At 52.7% G+C, this 17761-nt stretch overlaps 1 protein-coding gene and 1 long non-coding RNA gene across 3 annotated transcripts; one reads left to right on the forward strand and one right to left on the reverse strand.

The window, feature by feature from the left end:
• The first annotated feature begins 833 nt into the window (after window positions 1-833).
• On the forward strand, window positions 834-16373 carry LOC128570652 (rap guanine nucleotide exchange factor-like 1). 2 transcript variants are annotated; one of them, XM_053570025.1, is made up of 15 exons: window positions 834-1715; window positions 4976-5064; window positions 5978-6103; window positions 6343-6440; window positions 9057-9169; window positions 9360-9527; window positions 10460-10557; window positions 10674-10796; window positions 12088-12266; window positions 12353-12443; window positions 13043-13093; window positions 13434-13521; window positions 13712-13776; window positions 14138-14192; window positions 14439-16373. In XM_053570025.1, the coding sequence occupies exons 3-15, from the start codon at window positions 5987-5989 to the stop codon at window positions 14561-14563; spliced, it is 1371 nt and encodes a 456-aa protein (XP_053426000.1). In that variant the 5' UTR covers window positions 834-1715; window positions 4976-5064; window positions 5978-5986; the 3' UTR covers window positions 14564-16373. The 2 variants fall into 2 exon arrangements, with proteins under 2 accessions (XP_053426000.1, XP_053425999.1); XM_053570024.1 differs by having other exon boundaries at window positions 1576-1715; window positions 10674-10808.
• Window positions 9428-12148, reverse strand: LOC128570653 (uncharacterized). Its single transcript, XR_008375601.1, has 3 exons — window positions 12011-12148; window positions 9661-9833; window positions 9428-9558 (listed from the first exon to the last, which is right to left on the reverse strand). It is a non-coding gene; the product is annotated as an uncharacterized LOC128570653 (long non-coding RNA).
• Window positions 16374-17761: the final 1388 nt, after the last annotated feature.

Consider the following 17761-nt stretch of genomic DNA (forward strand, 5'->3'; position numbering starts at 1 on the left):
GTGTACTCTGAAGGGCAGAATGCTCCTGGCATACACATCAGGAATAAGGATTATTTAGAGTGCTAATTTGGCACCACTCTTCCCGCTCCATGGGTATCTATGCTCTCGGTTCTATACTTGATGATGTTAGTTGGCAGTTCTGAGACTTGTCACCTGTCTCCCTGGCCCTGCTTCCTTCGACTGCCAGCAGGGATCAGGTGCCCCTGTGCCCCTTGTCTCCTCCCTCTGCCTACTATCTCCTCCTTACCCCAACTAGACCTGCCACAACCTGCTGCTCCTTGCCTGGCTCCTATCTGCCTGCCAGTACCTGCCTTAGAGGCCAGGCCCACACCACCTATTGTGCCCTACCAGAGAGGGTAGATGGGTGCCACCTCCAGTGCCAATACAAATCCATCCAAAAGGCCTTCCCAGCCCTTCGCACAGAAGGAAAATAAAGACCTGCTCCTGTGAGTATGGCGAAGGGCACACTCGGGTTTCAGCAATCTTTGTAGGCTTTACCTGGGTACACAGGTGAGTCAAGGTGTGCAGGTCACAGACGTGTTCTGATTATTTGAAATGATACTAAGAGACCCAAGAATCCCCTGAGCCAGGAATCCCTCTCCATTGGTATATCGCTACCTCACCTTTGCCCTTAATTTCTGCGTCTGCTCTGACCCACGAACCTGACTGTTACCCTCGAGGTCAGCCCCAGGGCCCTAAGTTCAAGCTCTGCGCGGCCCGGCGGCCGGGCCAGGAAGGGTAGGGGCGGAGACTGGGCGGGGACTGGAGGAGGGGGCGCGGTCTCAGTTCTGCTACCTTCCCCCTGGCCAGGAGCGCAGCCGCCGCCGCCGCCGCTGCCGCCGCCGCCGCGTCCTCTCAGCCTTGCACTCCACCCGCTGCCTCTGCCGCCGCAGCCCGGCCCAGGAGCGCAGAACCAGGGGCACCGGTCCTACCACTGCCCACCCTTTGGGCCGCGTGCCGGCTGCAGCCGGCATGGGGGACTGCTGAGAGCGGGCACTCCTTCTCTCTGGCACCTCCCTCGGCCACTGGCCACAGGACTCTGGCCAGCGAGTCTTGGGCACCTCTGGCCCCCAGTCCGGCGCCTGGCACGGCCCTTCGCTCTGCTCCGACTCTGAGCATCGTGTCCCCGCCCCCCCCGCCCGCGCCAGGGACACCTGGGTCCCCCGGCGGCCCCTAGGAGAGGGGCGGGGGGGGCATGAAGCCACTGGAGAAATTTCTAAAGAAACAGACGTCTCAGCTGGCCGGCCGAACGGTGGCCGGAGGTCCAGGCGGGGGTCTGGGGAGCTGCAGCGGGCCTGGAGGGGGTGGGGGACCTGGCGGGGGCGGCGGTCCAGGCGGGGGACCGCGGCCGTTGCAGCGGCGTCAGAGCGTGTCTCGACTGCTGCTCCCAGCTTTCCTCCGGGAGCCCCCTGCGGAGCCGGGGCTGGAGCCGCCCCCTGAGGAGGAAGGGGGAGAGCTGGCGGGGGTCGAAGAGGAGCCGGGCAGTGGGGGACCCTGCTGGCTGCAGCTGGAGGAGGTGCCAGGACCCGGGCCACTGGGTGGAGGGGGTCCCCTGCGCTCCCCTTCCTCATACTCCTCAGACGAGCTGTCCCCGGGCGAGCCCTTGACTTCGCCGCCCTGGGCCCCCCTGGGCGCCCCCGAGCGGCCGGAGCATCTTCTGAACCGGGTTTTGGAGAGGCTGGCCGGAGGGGCCACCAGGGACAGCGCCGCCTCAGGTAAGGAGCCTGCGGGCTCATCCATCCTGGAGCAGGGGGTGCCCTTGGAGAGTGGGGGTGGTGCTGTGCTGGGATCAGGGTGTGGGGTCGAATGGTCCCCCGAAGCGGGTAAAGGCCTAGCTGAGGACAGAACCCCCATTGGAAGAGAAGTGGCAGTGCCCGCCTTCCTCCCTGTAGCAGCCTCACCAATGGCTGGAGAAGAAGCTGAGCCCCTCTCTCTCCTTAAGCCACCCTTCCTTTCCCCTGGACATTTTAGCCACAGACTACCATAGGTCCCTGATCTTGACTTCCTCCTCCTGTGGCCTCAAATTAGGGCCTGACACACTAAGATGGAAGCTACCCAGCACACTCCAGAGGTGCCCAAGCCCTGAAAACCTTGACGGGGTCCCTGATTCTGTTTAGAAGCCCCCAAATTACAGGATGGCCTACTCAGGGTCCACGCGCTGCCTTTTGGGATTGAGCAAAAGGATGCATGTCCTTAGCAGTTTAGTGGGGGGATAGCATTCTGCTTGGGGAAAGTGTCTGTGAGGGGAGGGGTGGCTGGGCAGGCATGGGGGCCCTGCAGTATCTAGGGGTGTCTGAGCCTCTCTAGCTTCCACCCTTCCGGTGGCAGGCCTAAGCACACCACCTCTTTAAAAAATAATAACCACACCCTAAATGATGCTTATTCCCTAAATGATGGTAGTGTTTCACCACTCCCCAGTGGTATCCCTACTAAGCAGACTTTGAGGAAACTGAGACCCCAAGTTGCTGGTTAGTGGCTGAGGTAGAAGCTGTAGGTTCTTTAGGTCTGGCTGTAGGCATTACACTAAGCCCAGGAAGGTCTGAGGTTTGGGAGCCCTTGCTGAGGCCATAATGATAGGGGCTTTCACACTTTGCTCTCAGCCCTCACAGGGAACCCCAACCTAGGTGTGGGAAGTGGGGTTCCACTTCCCTAGATTTTTCTCAAGACCTGAGTCCTCTCTTTTGGCTCAGGCTGTAGTTGCCCTGGGGAGCTGACACCTTTTGGATTTAATTAGAAAAATCTCAGACACACACAGCTCTCCTAACCATAACTTCCCACCTACACTGCACACCCTGTGTCTCTATGGCACATTCCCTGGGGAGGCTGTGCATTGGACCACAGCCTGCCTGGAAAGAGCCAGATGCCAAACTTTAGCCCCTATGCCAGCATCTCCCCCACTCTGCCCCTGTTCCTCTTCCTTTGCTCTGGCTTAGCTTTCCTGTGAGAGAAAGAGTCTAGGCAGGATGTCAGGCATCTCTATTCCTTGTCCCCATCCCTGGAGCTGAGGATCAGGGCTGGGGTCTCTCTGACTCACTTTAAGAACACAACAGAAGACCAGGCCCAGTGGATCACGCCCTGTAATCCTAGCACTCTGGGAGGCCGAAGTAGGTTATTTGCCTGAGCTCACGGGTTCGAGACCAGCTGAGCAAGAGCAAGACTGTCTCTAAAAATAGCCGGGCATTGTGGCAGGTGCCCCGTAGTGGCAGCTACTTGGGAGGCTGAGGCAAGAGCATCACTTGAGCCCAAGAGTTTGAGGTTGCTGTGAGCTGTGACGCCATAGCACTCTACTGAGGGTGACAGAGTAAGACTCTGTCTCAAAAAAAAACAAAAACAAAAACAAACAAACAAAAAACAGAGTAACTGGGCAGAGAGGAGAAAGGAAAAACTATCTTTCCTCTTCCACGAGGGCCTGGTACCACACACTCTGCTCAGTCTTCCCTGGAGTAAGACTCTTAAATTTATTGTCACACATATTATAGGTTAGATCCCTAGAGAAACTAGTTTGGGAAACTCCAAACTAGTCTCAGAGTGAATGAGAATCAGCTTAACCTACCACTCTGACATTCTATAAAGTAACCAATATTCTTAAGTGGTCTCAGTTTCTTCCCAGCATGTGTGGGAAGAGGGAACTTACAGAAGGTACTCTAAACCTAACCAAAGCCTCTTAAATGTCTAAGCAGCTCCATTGGACCACTAGATTCTACCCTGACACTCTGCTTACCTCAGGCAAATTGAGAAATGAACAAACACTTAGGATTATGGGTTCTTATTCCAGCTCCAGGCAAATTCCTCCCAGCTCTGGGCCTCAGTTTCTCTGAAGTGAAATAGTTGAAGTGGATAATCTTTTTTTTTTTTTTTTGTAGAGACAGAGTCTCGCTGTACCGCCCTCGGGTAGAGTGCCGTGGCGTCACATGGCTCACAGCAACCTCTAACTCTTGGGTTTACGCGATTCTCCTGCCTCAGCCTCCTAAGCAGCTGGGACTATAGGCGCCCGCCACAACGCCCGGCTATTTTTTGGATGCAGTTTGGCCGGGGCTGGTTTTGAACCCGCCACCCTCGGCATATGGGGCCGGCGCCCTACTCACTGAGCCACAGGCGCCACCAGAAGTGGATGATCTTGTATTGGTTCTCCTCTGCCTTCATGGTTAGAATTGACTACCAGGGAATGACTAGCCAAGGGCCATCAGAAGCCTTGGTTTTGTCCTGGGGCAGTGCCTGGGGACCTGGCCTTAACCTGTCCCAGGGAGGACACCTGGCTCCTTCTCTGCACCTTGCCTGTTTGTGTGTGCCAGGTGGCCCTGCCCCACCCCAGGGCTGGCTGCAAGTCAGGGCGACCTTGTACCTGGCTGACTGGCTGAGCCAGGCCCAGACAGGGGGGGTGTGGAGGGGAAAAGGGTGGTGAGAGGAGCCACTCCTCTTCACCCTTCCATCATTAACCCTTATGTCTCTGGGCACCCAAAGGACACAGTTTCTATTTAAAGGCTCTGGGATCAAAGAGATGGCAGTCTCTCTCTCTTCCTTTTAATGGGGCTGGTTCCCACCTGCCTAGTTGAAACTCAAAGCTGTTAGGCAGAGTGGGGAGGGGAGGAGGGATACACACACACTGATGCTAACCTCTGGGTTTGGAAGTCCTCTTCATCTGGAGACCCTGTGGCTACTTCTTTTTTCAGGCAGATGTCAAAATTAGTATTATCTGACAACATCCCACATACACTGAGAAGTGCACATGGCCATCAGAGGCACGCCCCCCTCTTCCCTTCAGCTGCCTTGGCAGCTGCCACCCCCTCACCCCCGCAGCGGCTGCCCAGAACCTTTACACAGTGTGCACGTGTGCAGAGCATGATGGGGCAGGTGGCTGGGGCTCCAGCCTGGCTAAAGAGAACCGGCCCTCAGGGGTAATAGAGGGAGGGACTGAATTTCCAGTCAGTTCGGGAAGTGCTCTTCTGACATGTGTGACACCCGCTGATCTCTGCAGATAGCCTGCTGGATGACATCGTCCTCACCCATTCTCTCTTCCTCCCCACCGAGAAATTTCTGCAGGAGCTACACCAGTAATATCCTTTTGTGCAGCTTGTAAAAGGAGAGGTCAAAAGCAAGCCACTCCCTCCATCCCACACACAATGTCAGAGCCTGAGCTCTCACCTAGAAAACACACCTGGGTTTCGGTCCCGGCTTTTCTGCTTACCAGCTGTGGACCTTGGGCAGATCACCTAACCTCCTGGGCCTCAGTTTCCTCTTCTATAAAATGGAGGTAAATAGCACCTGCCCTTCCTACCTACGGGGCTGCTGTGAAGATCAATCCGATAGCAGTTGTGGGAGTACTTTGGAGACTGCAGAGCCCTGTACAAATGTAAGGTGTTATTATTCTATTAAGGGTGCCCCCCACACACTGAATTATTGCTCTAAATATCTGGTTGCCCAGTGAGTTATTACAGGGTCTGATGTAAACATTAGGCCATGGCTGTACTTCAGGAGGGTCTGCTAGATACAAGCCACTGGCTGGGCTATTCATAGGGTCTCATGTAAGCATTGGCCCTCCCACAGAGTTATTTTAGGACCTAATTGTAAATGTCAGGCCACTGAATAGAATTTCATAGGCTCTCTTAGAATCATCAGGCTTTACAATTAGGAATAGTCAGGCACTTTGCTGAGTACCATTGGCCTTTATGGGCTGTGCTGTGAGCTATAAACCCTGGGCTGGCCAGAAGTTAGATGAGTCCGGACAGGGTATCCTTGAGTGAAAATCAAATAAATAGGAGCTGGATGTGGTCAAGCAGGTGTCACTATTAGCTACTCTAAGCAAAACCTTGGGCTAGGTCATGGGCAGGTCTTGGCTCTAGGACCCCTGAACCTCCTTTCTTTCTGGTCCCAAATCCAGAGAATATTTGGGAGTAATTTAGCCTCTAATATTTATTCTCTATTCCTCAGATCTGCCTGCCCAGGGATTTTTCTTAACTTAGGGGTCAGCTTTGTTCAGGCAGGGAGCATGGAGGGCCCTGAGGGGCTGGGCCGGAAGCAGGCCTGTCTAGCCATGCTTCTCCATTTCTTGGACACCTACCAGGGGCTGCTGCAGGAGGAAGAGGGGGCCGGCCACATCATCAAGGTGGGCCTGGGGCAAAAGGAGGGGGGTGAGCAGGCTGTTTGCTCTGGAGGGGAGCCCTTTGAAAGAGCCATATGCTTCAAGCTGGAAATGTGGAAGGAAAAGATGCCAGTGGACCTTAGCTTACATGGCTTTTCTGTGCTCAAAGGCTTGAAGACGTTGCCCCAGCCCTTGCAGAGAGTCAGAGAGTGATCCTTGAGATGAGAACCCTGCCTTCATGTTCTCTGTACTTCTCTCCCCAGGATCTGTACCTACTAATTATGAAGGATGAATCCCTTTACCAGGATCTCCGGGAGGACACTCTGAGGCTGCACCAGCTTGTGGAAACAGTGGAGCTAAAGTGAGAGGGAATGAGTTGGGGAAGGGGACAGGAAAGAGATCCCCTTGGGTTCCTCTATTATGGGGGAGGGGAGCTCCCTCTGGCCTTTTGGCTCCAATATGGTTTTATTTCAGCTCTTTTCTCTTACTGGAGAGTAGCATAAAGTACTGTATCCAATCTGTCTTTTGTCCATTCTGCCATTTATTTGTCTGTCAGTTCAGTGTTGTACTGATAAATAATTAACAACCAGAGCCCTGATTTGTAGCTTTTGCTGATTCCCCTGGTATAAATTCTCTCTGTGTGGGTGATTATGACATCACTGAATGCAGAGTTGGGAAGAGATGTGCAGAAGCAAGCCATGTTGTAGTGTTTCCACCATATAAATACAGTAGATGTATATAGCCTTAGGAACACAGGTAATTGTAAAATGTAGGAAAAGAATTAGGAAAAGAGGCTGGGCGTGGTGACTCGTGCCTGTAATCCTAGCACTCTGGGAGGCCAAAGCGGGTGGATTGCCTGAGCTCACAGGTTCGAGAGCAGCCTGAACCAGAGCGAGACCTCGTCTCTAAAAATAGCTGGGCATGTGGCAGGTGCCTGTAGTCCCAGCTACTTGGGAAGCTGAGGCAAGAGAATCGCTTGAGCCCAAGAGTTGGAGGTTGCTGTGAGCTGTGACAACAGGCACTCTACCAAGGGCAACAAAGTGAGACTCTATCTCCAAAATAAACAAATAAATTAATTAAAATAAAAATAGCCGGGCATTGTGGCAGGTGCCTGTAGTCCCAGCTACTCGGGAGGTTGAGGCAAGAGAATCACTTAAGCCCAAGAGTTTGAGGTTGCTATGAACTGTGATGCCATGGAACTCTCTAAGGGCGACAAAGTGAGACTCTGTCTCAAAAAAAAAAAAAAAAAGATGGGGTGGCGCCTGTGGCTCAGTGAGTAGGGTGCCAGCTCCATATACTGAGGGTGGCAGGTTCAAACCTGGCCCCAGGCAAACTGCAACAAAAAAATAGCGTGGACATTATAGCGGGCACCTGTAGTCCCAGCTACTCGGCACTGAGGCAAGAGAATTGCCTAAACCCCAAGAGCTGGAGGTTGCTGTGAGTTGTGATGCCACAGCACTCTACTGAGGGCGACAAAGATTCTTATCTCTAAAAAAAAAGAAGAATTAGGAAACTACTTTTTTGTAAATTTATTTGATGATGAGTTTATAAAACATGCATTTATGTATGTATGTACATATATATGTTGTTTATATATATTTTGTCATGGTTGTTTAAAAGCCAGTTGGCAAAATTCCCAAAAATGTTAACAGTCTGTTCCCATGAGCCAATGTGAACCAGCTTCAGGACACTACTGCGTCCACCCATCTGTCCATCCATCCAGTCAGCCATCTATCCCTTCCACTCTTTCCATTTCTTTCCTCTCTTTCCTACCACCACCTTATTTGGGCTCATTATCTCTCACCTGGGTTATTGCTACAGCCTCTATCCAAGGCTTCAGCTTGTGGTCCTGTGGCTTTCTCTTCCTTCCCTCCCTTCTCTATGCTGACACCAGTGAGATCTTTCAAACTTCCAGAAATGATGCCATCAGCATCCATGCTCCTTGCTACCTCCAAAGCAGAGTTAAACATCCCCGCATAGCATTCAACACCCTTCCCTTTCTGCCTTCTGCTGTCATTTGCCATCTCATCTCCTATGTCCCTCTCCACCCATGACATGCCCACACGCCCCACCATTCTCTCAATTCCTTTGCTTTCCAGAAAACTTCCTCTTGTCAGTTACTCTGTCCACCCTGAATGCCCTTCTTCTACCCTCTTCTCTTCCTATTGTCCTCCAAGGCCAAGGTCAAATGCCATCTTCTCAATGAAAACTTCCAGGTCTAGCCGGGCATTGTGGCGGGTGCCTGTAGTCCCAGCTACTCGGGAGGCTGAGGCAGGAGAATCGCCTAAACCCAGGAGTTGGAGGTTGCTGTGAGCTGTGCGAGGCCACGGCACTGTACCGAGGGCAATAAAGTGAGACTCTGTCTCTACAAAAAAAAAAAGAAAACTTCCAGGTCCTCCTTTCTGGAGGAGTAGCTTTCTCCATATCGTGCAGACTAACATAACTGTCCTAGTACCTTTGTTATATCACTGACACCTCCTGCCTAGTGATAGAAGTAGCTGTATGCATGTCTGTCTCCCTCCCAGACTGTGAAATTGTTGTTGGCAAAATTCAGCAAACAGCTGATGACCTACTACCCACCATGTGCCAAGCAGTATGCTAGGCCCTGGAGGATGGAAAAAAAATCAGTAAGAACCAATCTCTGTCCTCAAAAGCTCTTGATCTTATGGAAGAGATAAGATGTGAACACGAATAAGTATTATCCCAATGTTCTACAGCAGTGGAGGCAAGGAAGTGACCTTTCCTTGTGAATGGGGTGGGTCAGAGAAGAATTCATGGAAAAGGTGGCTTTTGATATGGGTTACTTAGAAAGTTGTTTCATGCTGATCATTGTCCTCTCTTCTGGCCCTCTTAACCACCTCCTGAAACTGTTGCTGGTGCATCCTTGACCCAATTCTGATATTCCTGCTTGATGTTGCCTGCTTGGTGCTCCATATGCCTGGCAGGGCTTGCTGACGCCCAGCTGTGTCCATGCCAGGATTCCAGAGGAAAACCAGCCACCCTGCAAACAGGTGAAGCCACTCTTCCGCCACTTCCGCCGGATAGACTCTTGCCTGCAGACTCGAGTGGCCTTCCGGGGCTCCGATGAGAGTGAGTGCGGGCATTTAGGAAAGGTGGGGCATCCTGAGTAGGTCAGGAGGACAGGTGGGGGGGTCCCTGCATCTGGAGCAGTGCAGTCTCCCTTTCATAGCACCTTCATCAGAGGTCAGCCCCTGGTGGGGAACAGCGGGGCTCTGCCACTCTGCCCTCTGTTGAAAAGCTGCTTTCTGTCTCTGTCCAGTCTTCTGCCGGGTCTACATGCCTGACCACTCCTATGTGACTATACGCAGCCGCCTTTCAGCATCTGTGCAGGACATTTTGGGCTCTGTGACGGAGAAACTGCAGTATTCAGAGGAGCCTGCAGGGCGTGAGGAATCCCTCATCCTGGTAGCTGTGGCCTCCTCTGGAGGTGAGGGTCAGGAAGAATTGGGCTGAATGGCCTGAAGAGGAAATCACAAGCTCATTGCCCTGGGGCAGGGGTAAAGACTGAATTCTAGGCCCTTGCTTCTCAAAGTATGGTGACCAAACCTCATGTGCATTACCTGAGAGCTTGTTAAAAATGCATCTGCAGCCAGTAGTCCTGTAGTCCCACCCACCTGGGGAGGCTGAGGCAGGAGCATCACTTGAACCCAGGAGTTCAAGGCTGTGGTGCGTTATAATCACACCTGTGACTAGCCACTGCACTCTAGCCTGGCAACATAGTGAGACTTCCTCTCTAAAGAAAAAAAAAAAAAAGAGAGAGAAAGAAAAACAATTAAAAAATATACAAAACAGCATCTGAGATCCCAACCCAGACCTGCTGGATCAGAATTGGCATCTGAGCAAGACCCCTGGGGATTCCTATGCACATTAAAATTTGGGAAGCACTGGTCCACAATTCCTAGGTTGAGATCTAGGTGCCTCCTCACCCATCTTGGATTATGTTTTGGTCCTTTAGCCTCATTGAGCATCTAAAGATGCTGTATTTTTCATGCGAAAGACACAGAGTGGGTCACTAATCCCAGTGAGAAGGCAGAAAGCCAGTTATGTAGGAACAGCCTTATTTTCCTCAAAGATGGGAAAAAATTCTGCCTTTCCAATATAGGGATGATAGAAAAAGAGAAAAGCTGTGAAAGAATGTTTGGGGGGGGGCGGAATAAAAAGAGATTATAAATGCCAAAGTAATCATCATTTGACAAATTTCAGGTAAATACGGCATGAACTGGTGATGGGTCCTGTTAGTCTATGTGCCATTGTGGGGTTAGGAGTTTCTGGAGAGGACAGTGACAGTGCCTGGTGGGGGTGGGCAGGGGTGAGGGTGCAGGTGTCTGAAGCTGAGGCTGAGCAGCTCTTCTTCTGCAGAAAAGGTCCTTCTTCAGCCGACTGAGGACTGTGTTTTCACCACACTGGGGATCAACAGCCACCTGTTCGCCTGCACCAGGGACAGCTATGAGGCCCTGGTGAGAACTCCTTTGCAAGGCCTTGGCTTAGAGCAAGGGCGGGGGAGGGGAGGGCTGTGAGCAGCCCTTCACCCTGCTACCAAGAGTCCATCCCTTTTGCCCTTTTCTGCCACCAGGTGCCCCTCCCGGAGGAGATCCAGGTCTCCCCTGGAGACACAGAGATCCACCGCGTGGAGCCTGAAGACATTGCCAACCACCTCACTGCCTTCCACTGGGAGCTGTTCTGCTGTGTGCACGAGGTGGGGATTGAGGCAAGCACTGGGCTTGGGGACTGGAGGGAGAAATGTGCCTTTGACAGAATTTACAGCAGAACGTCCTGGTTATGAAGCTCACTTGCAGCATGCCCTTGGGCACTACATGGCCATAACCTCTTTAAGCCTTTGTCCCTTCATCTGAAAAAATGCCCAAGAAAGAGACCCTATGAATGGTTCAGGGCCCAAGTGCTGCTTACACAGAACCTGACCCGGGCTTAGTACTTTTAAAATAGTCATCATTGACCCAGCACATTTGCTCATGCCTATAATCCTAGCACTCTGGGAGACCTAGGTGGGTGGACTGCTTGAGCTCAAGGGTTGGAGACCAGCCTGAGCTACAGTGAGACCCCCATCTCTACTAAAAATAGAAAAAATAGCTGAGTGTTGTAGTGGGTGTGGTTTCAGCTACTCTGGAGGCTGCAGGCAAGAGAATCACTCCAACCCAGTAGTTTGAGGTGGTTGTAAGCTGTGACACCACAGCATTCTACCCAGGGCGACACAGTGAGGCTCTGCCTTTAAAAAATCAAATAAAAGACCAGGCAATGGCTCATGCCTGTAATCCTAGTACTCTGGGATGCCAAGGTGGGTGGATTGCCTGAGCTCACAAGTTTGACACCAGCCTGAACAAGAGCAAGACCTCCTCTCTAAAAATAGCCCGGCATTGTGGCAGGCACCTATAGTCCCAGCTACTTGGGAGGCTGAGGCAAGAGAATAGCTTAAGCCCAAGAGTTTGAGGTTGCTGTGAGCTGTGACGCTACAGCACTCTACCCAGGGCCACAGCTTGAGACTCTGTTGTCTAAAATATAAATAAATAAATAAATAAATAAATAAATAAAATATTCATTATTGGGTGGCGCCTGTGGCTCAAGGAGTAGGGCACCAGTCCCATATGCCGGAGGTGGTGGGTTCAAACCCAGCCCTGGCCAAAAACCACAAAAAAAAAAAAAATAAATAAAATAATTAAAAAAAATATTCATTATTAAAGAAATAAAATAAAGCAGTGACATCAATGTCTACCAGATGGTTGTCTTGGCGATAAGTTAGCTTGGAGTAAGTGCCTGGCACCTAGTAAATAAATGCTCAATAGACGGTGGAATATTGTTAATGTTAGCTGTTTGCTCGCCCATCTCTGTTGCCTCCTGTCCTGTTCCCCGTTTTTTCTATTTGCCACCCCTTCCGCCCCCACCCTCCTGCCTTACCCTCCTCCTGGCCTTGCACTGCCACCTTCCCATCCACGCCCCGGCGCCGTGGCCACCCCTCCGCACCGCGGGTGCAGCTGGAGTTCGTGGACTACGTGTTCCACGGGGAGCGCGGCCGCCGGGAGACGGCCAACCTGGAACTGCTGCTGCAGCGCTGCAGCGAGGTCACGCACTGGGTGGCCACCGAGGTGCTGCTCTGCGAGGCCCCGGGCAAGCGCGCGCAGCTGCTCAAGAAGTTCATCAAGATCGCGGCCATGTGAGTGCGGCGGGCAGCGGGAGGGGGCGCAAAGGCCCGCGGCTGGGGACGGACAGCGCCCCCTAACAGCGCCTCCCACCCCGCAGCTGCAAGCAGAACCAGGACCTGCTGTCCTTCTATGCTGTGGTCATGGGGCTGGACAACGCCGCCGTCAGCCGCCTGCGGCTCACCTGGGAGGTGATGAGACCTTTCCCTCTCCTACCTGGGGATCTTGGCAGCCCAGGCTCACCCCCTTGCGGCCTCCTGGGACTAGCCAGCGTATACCGGGAGTCCTTGTGCGGGTTGGAAGGAGGCGCCCTCTTCTGGCGCATGCAGCCCCAGGGTGCCGAGCTTGACTTAAGCTAACGGACCTTGTCTTTGTGCAAATTAGTGAAAGCCAGGATCCCGGCCTGAGTGGGACAAGTAGCCTTCTGCCCGGTTGCAAACTTGGCTGTGGGAGCTGGGCCGCTCAATGTCGCCACCTTTAGGGCGCCAGCTCCCTACACCAGGGGTGACAGGTTCAAGCCTGGCTCTGGCCAAAACTGCAATGGCGCCACCTTTGTGCATGGCGCCGGCATAAGCAGAGGTCTGGCTTGTCCCAGAATGATTAATTCCTCTAGACTATCTCTAGCTCCTTGACCCTACTTCCCCACCCACCAGCTTTCCAGGGCCTCCTCCCACCCCCAGCCAAGACATGCAGGCCCTTTCCCCCTCTAACACCTGGGATTAGTCAGGAGCTCCCTGTAACCCAAGGAGCTCTACTCTGATATCCCTTCTCCTTCCTTCAAACTCCCCAGAAGCTGCCAGGGAAATTCAAGAACTTGTTCCGCAAATTTGAGAACCTGACAGTGAGTGTGTTTGGCTCTTTCATCTGCCTTTGGATTTATACCCCAGAAACCCTCTGTTCCCAGAAACCCTCTTTCTCAAGCTTCCCTTTCAAGGATTTTAAGGCCTGGGACCCCTCCCTGCTACACCATGCTGGGAGGGGAAGGGTGGAAGGATTGCTACCCTGTTTTCCCTGGAGGAGAGGGGGAAGCAGTCGAGTCCCCACCCCCCCTCACTCCAGCTAGACACTTACACACACCCCTATTTGGTAGGGATGTATGTTGGGAAGGGGGATGGGAAAGGATGGCTTCTGGGTAGAAGGTGGGCCCATCTATCCCTTGATCCCTCTTCTGCAAATGCTAGGACCCCTGCAGGAATCACAAAAGCTACCGAGAAGTGATCTCTAAAATGAAGCCTCCTGTGATTCCCTTCGTGCCTCTGATCCTCAAAGGTGAGAGAGTTACTCCCACGTTGTGGCTCTTCTATTCACATTCTCTTCCCATGCTCCAGGGCTGAGTCTCAGTCCATTCTTCCTCCAGACTGAGTGGGTTCTGTGGGAAGGGAAGGTCTTCAGGTGCACTGCCCCTTAGCACCTCTCCTCTGAGCCTTTCTTTACATTAGATTCCTTCTTTATCCCCTAGACCTGACATTCCTGCATGAGGGGAGTAAGACCCTTGTAGATGGTTTGGTGAATATCGAGAAACTGGTGAGTGGCACTGCCAACCCCCAGTCCCATGAGTGCGGGGCCTGCATCCTCCCCCTCTCTCCTGTCACCTCCCTAAAAATAGCAACCTTCCACCATGGTGCCCAGCTTGCCTAACAGACTCTTGACTGTCTCCCTGGTGGCATCACTGTGGCAACCCACCCACAGGTGGCAAAGCTGGCAGGCAGCTTGGGGGCAACTCAACCTCCCCCTCTCCTGGCACCCCACAACACCCCTTCCTTTGGTCCTTCAGAGAAGGACTGGAGGGAATAAAACCAATAGATTTGTAGAATGGAGGAGGGGAAGTAGGAGAAGGGAGCATTTTTTGTGCCCTTTTCAGGGCTTATTCCTTGTCATCTCCCAGCATTCAGTGGCTGAAAAAGTGAGGACAATCCGCAAATACCGGAGCCGGCCACTTTGTGAGTACCCAGAGTTCTGAGAGCATTACAGGTAGAGCTTTGACTGAGTGGGAGGGTTCAGGGGAGAAATCCTTGCTCAATATGGATTTCTGCACACTTGTCAGTTCTCCATTCTCTCTTTGGCTCTCCCAGAGACCCTCCTACCCAACACCTGTCCTAGTCCATAGCCTTATCCTCTGCCCAGTGTGTGTGTAGAGGCAGAAAGGAAGCTGGGAACCTGACTGCCTCTCTCTTCTTCCTCCCCAGGCCTGGACATGGAGGCATCCCCTCATCACCTGCAGACCAAGGCCTACGTGCGCCAGTTCCAGGTCATTGACAATCAGAACCTCCTCTTTGAGCTATCCTACAAGCTGGAGGCAAATAGTCAGTGAAAAGGGAGGTTCTGGTCAGACCCCCACCAGGGTCTTTGGGCACCTGGCACTCAAGCACTTTGTATGACTGCCTGACCTGCTGCCACCATCTTTCCCCTGGAGCAACTTCCCACCCCACGGAGAAGAGCTGGATGGACTTACTGCTGGACTCACAAGCCTGTTCATCCTGCTGAAGTCCTCTCCCTATCACTCCTTCAAGCTGAAACCACACTTCGTTGGTTCCTGCCCTCTCTGGGGAAGAGGGCAGAGAGTCCTTCCTCTGTCTCCTCCCATCCAGGTCTGTTTCCAAGATGGAGTTTCCAGCTTCTTCCCAAGCAGGAAAGAAGTAGCTGCTCACCCTCCCATCTTGCAAAGTGGAATTCTGGGAGGGACTTGGCAGTCTTCTCCACCTGCCCAGCTTCTTCCTGATTAGGGCTGGGACCTCTGGATATACTGCCCTGAATATTATAGTACCCTGTGTGTGTGTGTGTGTGTGTGTGTGCCCTTGTAAGGGAGCAGGAGTGCATCTGGTAATTGAAGAGGGTTGTTGTGTGTGCTGGGGGACAGTGGAGGGTCCTTCTGTTTGGTGCTACTCTGCCCCTGGGACATGCAGGGTGCCTTCCCCACCCCCACCACTCCCTGCTCAGCTCCTCATGCTGCCCTGCATGCCCAGGCTTGTGGGCCAAGCTGCTTTAAGGGCAGGGAGCAGCAGCAAATGGGAGGGGTGACCCAAAGCCCTTGCAAGTCCTCCACTCAGGCCTCCTGAAGGTCCCTGGGTGAACTCTGATGAGAGAGTGAAAGATGCTCAGGGAAACACAGGCCTAAGCTGCCTATAGGACCCTCCCTCTGCCTTGTAGTGAAGTGGGATGCGGCCACTCCTGCTTTTTGGGGCATCTCACTGCTAAGGAGAGAGTTGGCATCCCCCTTCTGGCTCTTGTGTCTGACACCAACGACATAGTCTTTGTCCCTCTCCCTGTCTTGACTCCCCTTTTGTCCTCCCTATGGAGCTGGGGTGGGGTGTGTCTCTGTACCTGGGGCAGGTATCCCCCCCAAAGTGGGGTGAGAGGGACAGTGGGGACAGCAGAGACCGTAAAGGCAAAATTGGACTCTGGCAAGGCCTTTACTACCTCTGCTCCCTCCTTCTCCTGCCACAGGCCTCCAGGGCTGAGGGGTGCAGGGGCTCCTGGCAGCTACTGGGTGAGGTTTCCTGGCACAGCCTCATCCTCCTTTCTGGCACCACCTCTTTCCCTTTTGAAGAGGCAGCAGCAGCAACAGTAGCAAAAGTGGCAACTGCTCCTGCTCTGAGGGTGTATATATTTTTTACCCAAAATTCTGGAATTGTAAATTTATTTTTTAAAACCCAAAGAGGGAAAGAGCCTTGTATCATATGTAAACAATGTATTATAGGTAATGTTGTACAGTCCCTTTTATACACAGTCTGGGTCTGTCTGCTCTCTGCTACAAAAAATGTCTATGGACATACACAGGCGCTGTGTCCCACACCCTCCTACCTTCTCAGTGGCTGTGACCACCCTCCTGCTCCCTTGCCTCCTCCCTGCTACTGCTGATGTGCTCTCCTGTGCCCTCAGCCCTCAGCAGCCCTCAGCAGCCCTCTCACCCCAGTTCCCCCGACCCTCCTTGAATATTGAGACCCATAGGCCCAGTCTTGGTCACTGCTGGCTCCTAGCCCTGACGCCTGCCCAGGGCCACCCAGCTCCCTCCCATGCCCCAGAGCTTTAACAAGAGTGAACCGGTGTGTGTGTTGTACAGGCTCATTTGTCATTGCAGAAACCACTGGGTGGAGAAAAAGCTGATAAAATCTATGAATCAACCTGCCTGCTGTTCTCCATTCTGTTCCTTTGGGACTGGGAAAGGGGTGCAGGAGAGGCATGGGAATGGCCTCCAGAGCTCCCAGGCCTCATCAGGGCTTTTCTGGATGCCTTTGAAAACGTGAGTGAGGCAGACGGCAGTGGCTCATGCTTATAATCCCAGCACTCTGGGAAGCCAAGGTGGGTGGATTGCCTGAGCGCACAAGTGGAGACCAGCCTGAGCTAGAGCAAGACTCCATCTCTAAAAATAGCTGGGTGTTGGGTATGGTGGCTCACTCCTGTAATCCTAGCACCCTGGGAGGCTGAGATGGATGGATTGCCTGAGCTCATGAGTTCGAGACCAGCCTGACCAAAAGTGAGACCCTGTTTCTTCTAAAAATAGAAAAACTGAAAAAAAAGAAAAGAAAAAAAAGGGTGGCACCTATGGCTCAGTGAGTAGGGTGCCAGCCCCATATACCGAGGGAGGTGGGTTCAAACCTGGCCCCTATCAAACTGCAACAACAAAAAAAATAGCTGGGTGTTGCGGCCTGGCGGGTGCCTGAAGTCCCAGCTAATCAGGAGGCTGAGGCAAGAGAATTGCCTAAGCCCAAGAGCTGGAAGTTGCTGTGAGCTATGATGCCACAGCACTCTACTGAGGGTGACAAAAGTGAGACTCTGTCTCAAAAAAAAAAAAAAAAGCGGCTTGGCGCCTGTGGCTCAATTAGCTAAGGCGACAGCCACGTGCACCTGAGCTGGCGGGTATGAATCCAGCCAAACAACAATGACGGTTGCAACCAAAAAATAGCCGAGCCTTGTGGCAGACGCCTGTAGTCCCAGCTAGTTGGGAGGCTGAGGCAAGAGGATCATTTGAGCCCAAGAGTTTGAGGTTGCTGTGAGCTAAAGACACCATGGCACTCTACTGAGGGTGACCAAGTGAAACTCTATCTCAAAAAAAAAAAAAAAAAAGCAAGAAAAGTGAGAAGAAAAGGTGCCAACCTCACATAGCACCTGGGACTCAGAAGAGGGGGCGTTTTAGTTCTCACGTGTTCCAGGAGGCACAAAATGATCATATTTCATTCTAACTCTGTAAGTAGAAGCCAGAGGCCCAGTATAAGGTCCAAGTGACAGGATGTGTGAGGGGGTAGCACTGTCCCCCAGACCCAGGTCTGTCCACTGCAGATGATACACATGATTCATGCAACTGGTATTTACCAGTTTGGCTAAGAGATGGGGCACATAGAGCCGACTGGTAGGCTCTAGTGATAGCCTAACTTCCAGGAGACACCATAGCTAAATACCCACACATGAGCCTTCAGTCTTCCCCTGACCTACATCTATTCTTAAGAAAATGGTCCTCTTTGGTGGCGCCTGTGGCTCAGTGCGTAGGGCACCCGCCCCGTATACCAAGGGT

This window comes from Nycticebus coucang, chromosome 18 (genome assembly GCF_027406575.1).
Source record: "Nycticebus coucang isolate mNycCou1 chromosome 18, mNycCou1.pri, whole genome shotgun sequence".
NCBI classification, from domain to species: Eukaryota; Metazoa; Chordata; class Mammalia; order Primates; family Lorisidae; genus Nycticebus; species Nycticebus coucang.

Coding starts and splice junctions, on each gene's coding strand:
- LOC128570652 (XM_053570024.1), top strand. CDS start 5,987: ATGGAGGGCCCTGAGGGGCTGGGCCGGAAGCAGGCCTGTCTAGCCATG. Junction 6,104..6,342: donor GGGCCGGCCACATCATCAAG/GTGGGCCTGGGG, acceptor TTCTCTCCCCAG/GATCTGTACCTACTAATTAT. Junction 9,528..10,459: donor AGCTGTGGCCTCCTCTGGAG/GTGAGGGTCAGG, acceptor CTTCTTCTGCAG/AAAAGGTCCTTCTTCAGCCG.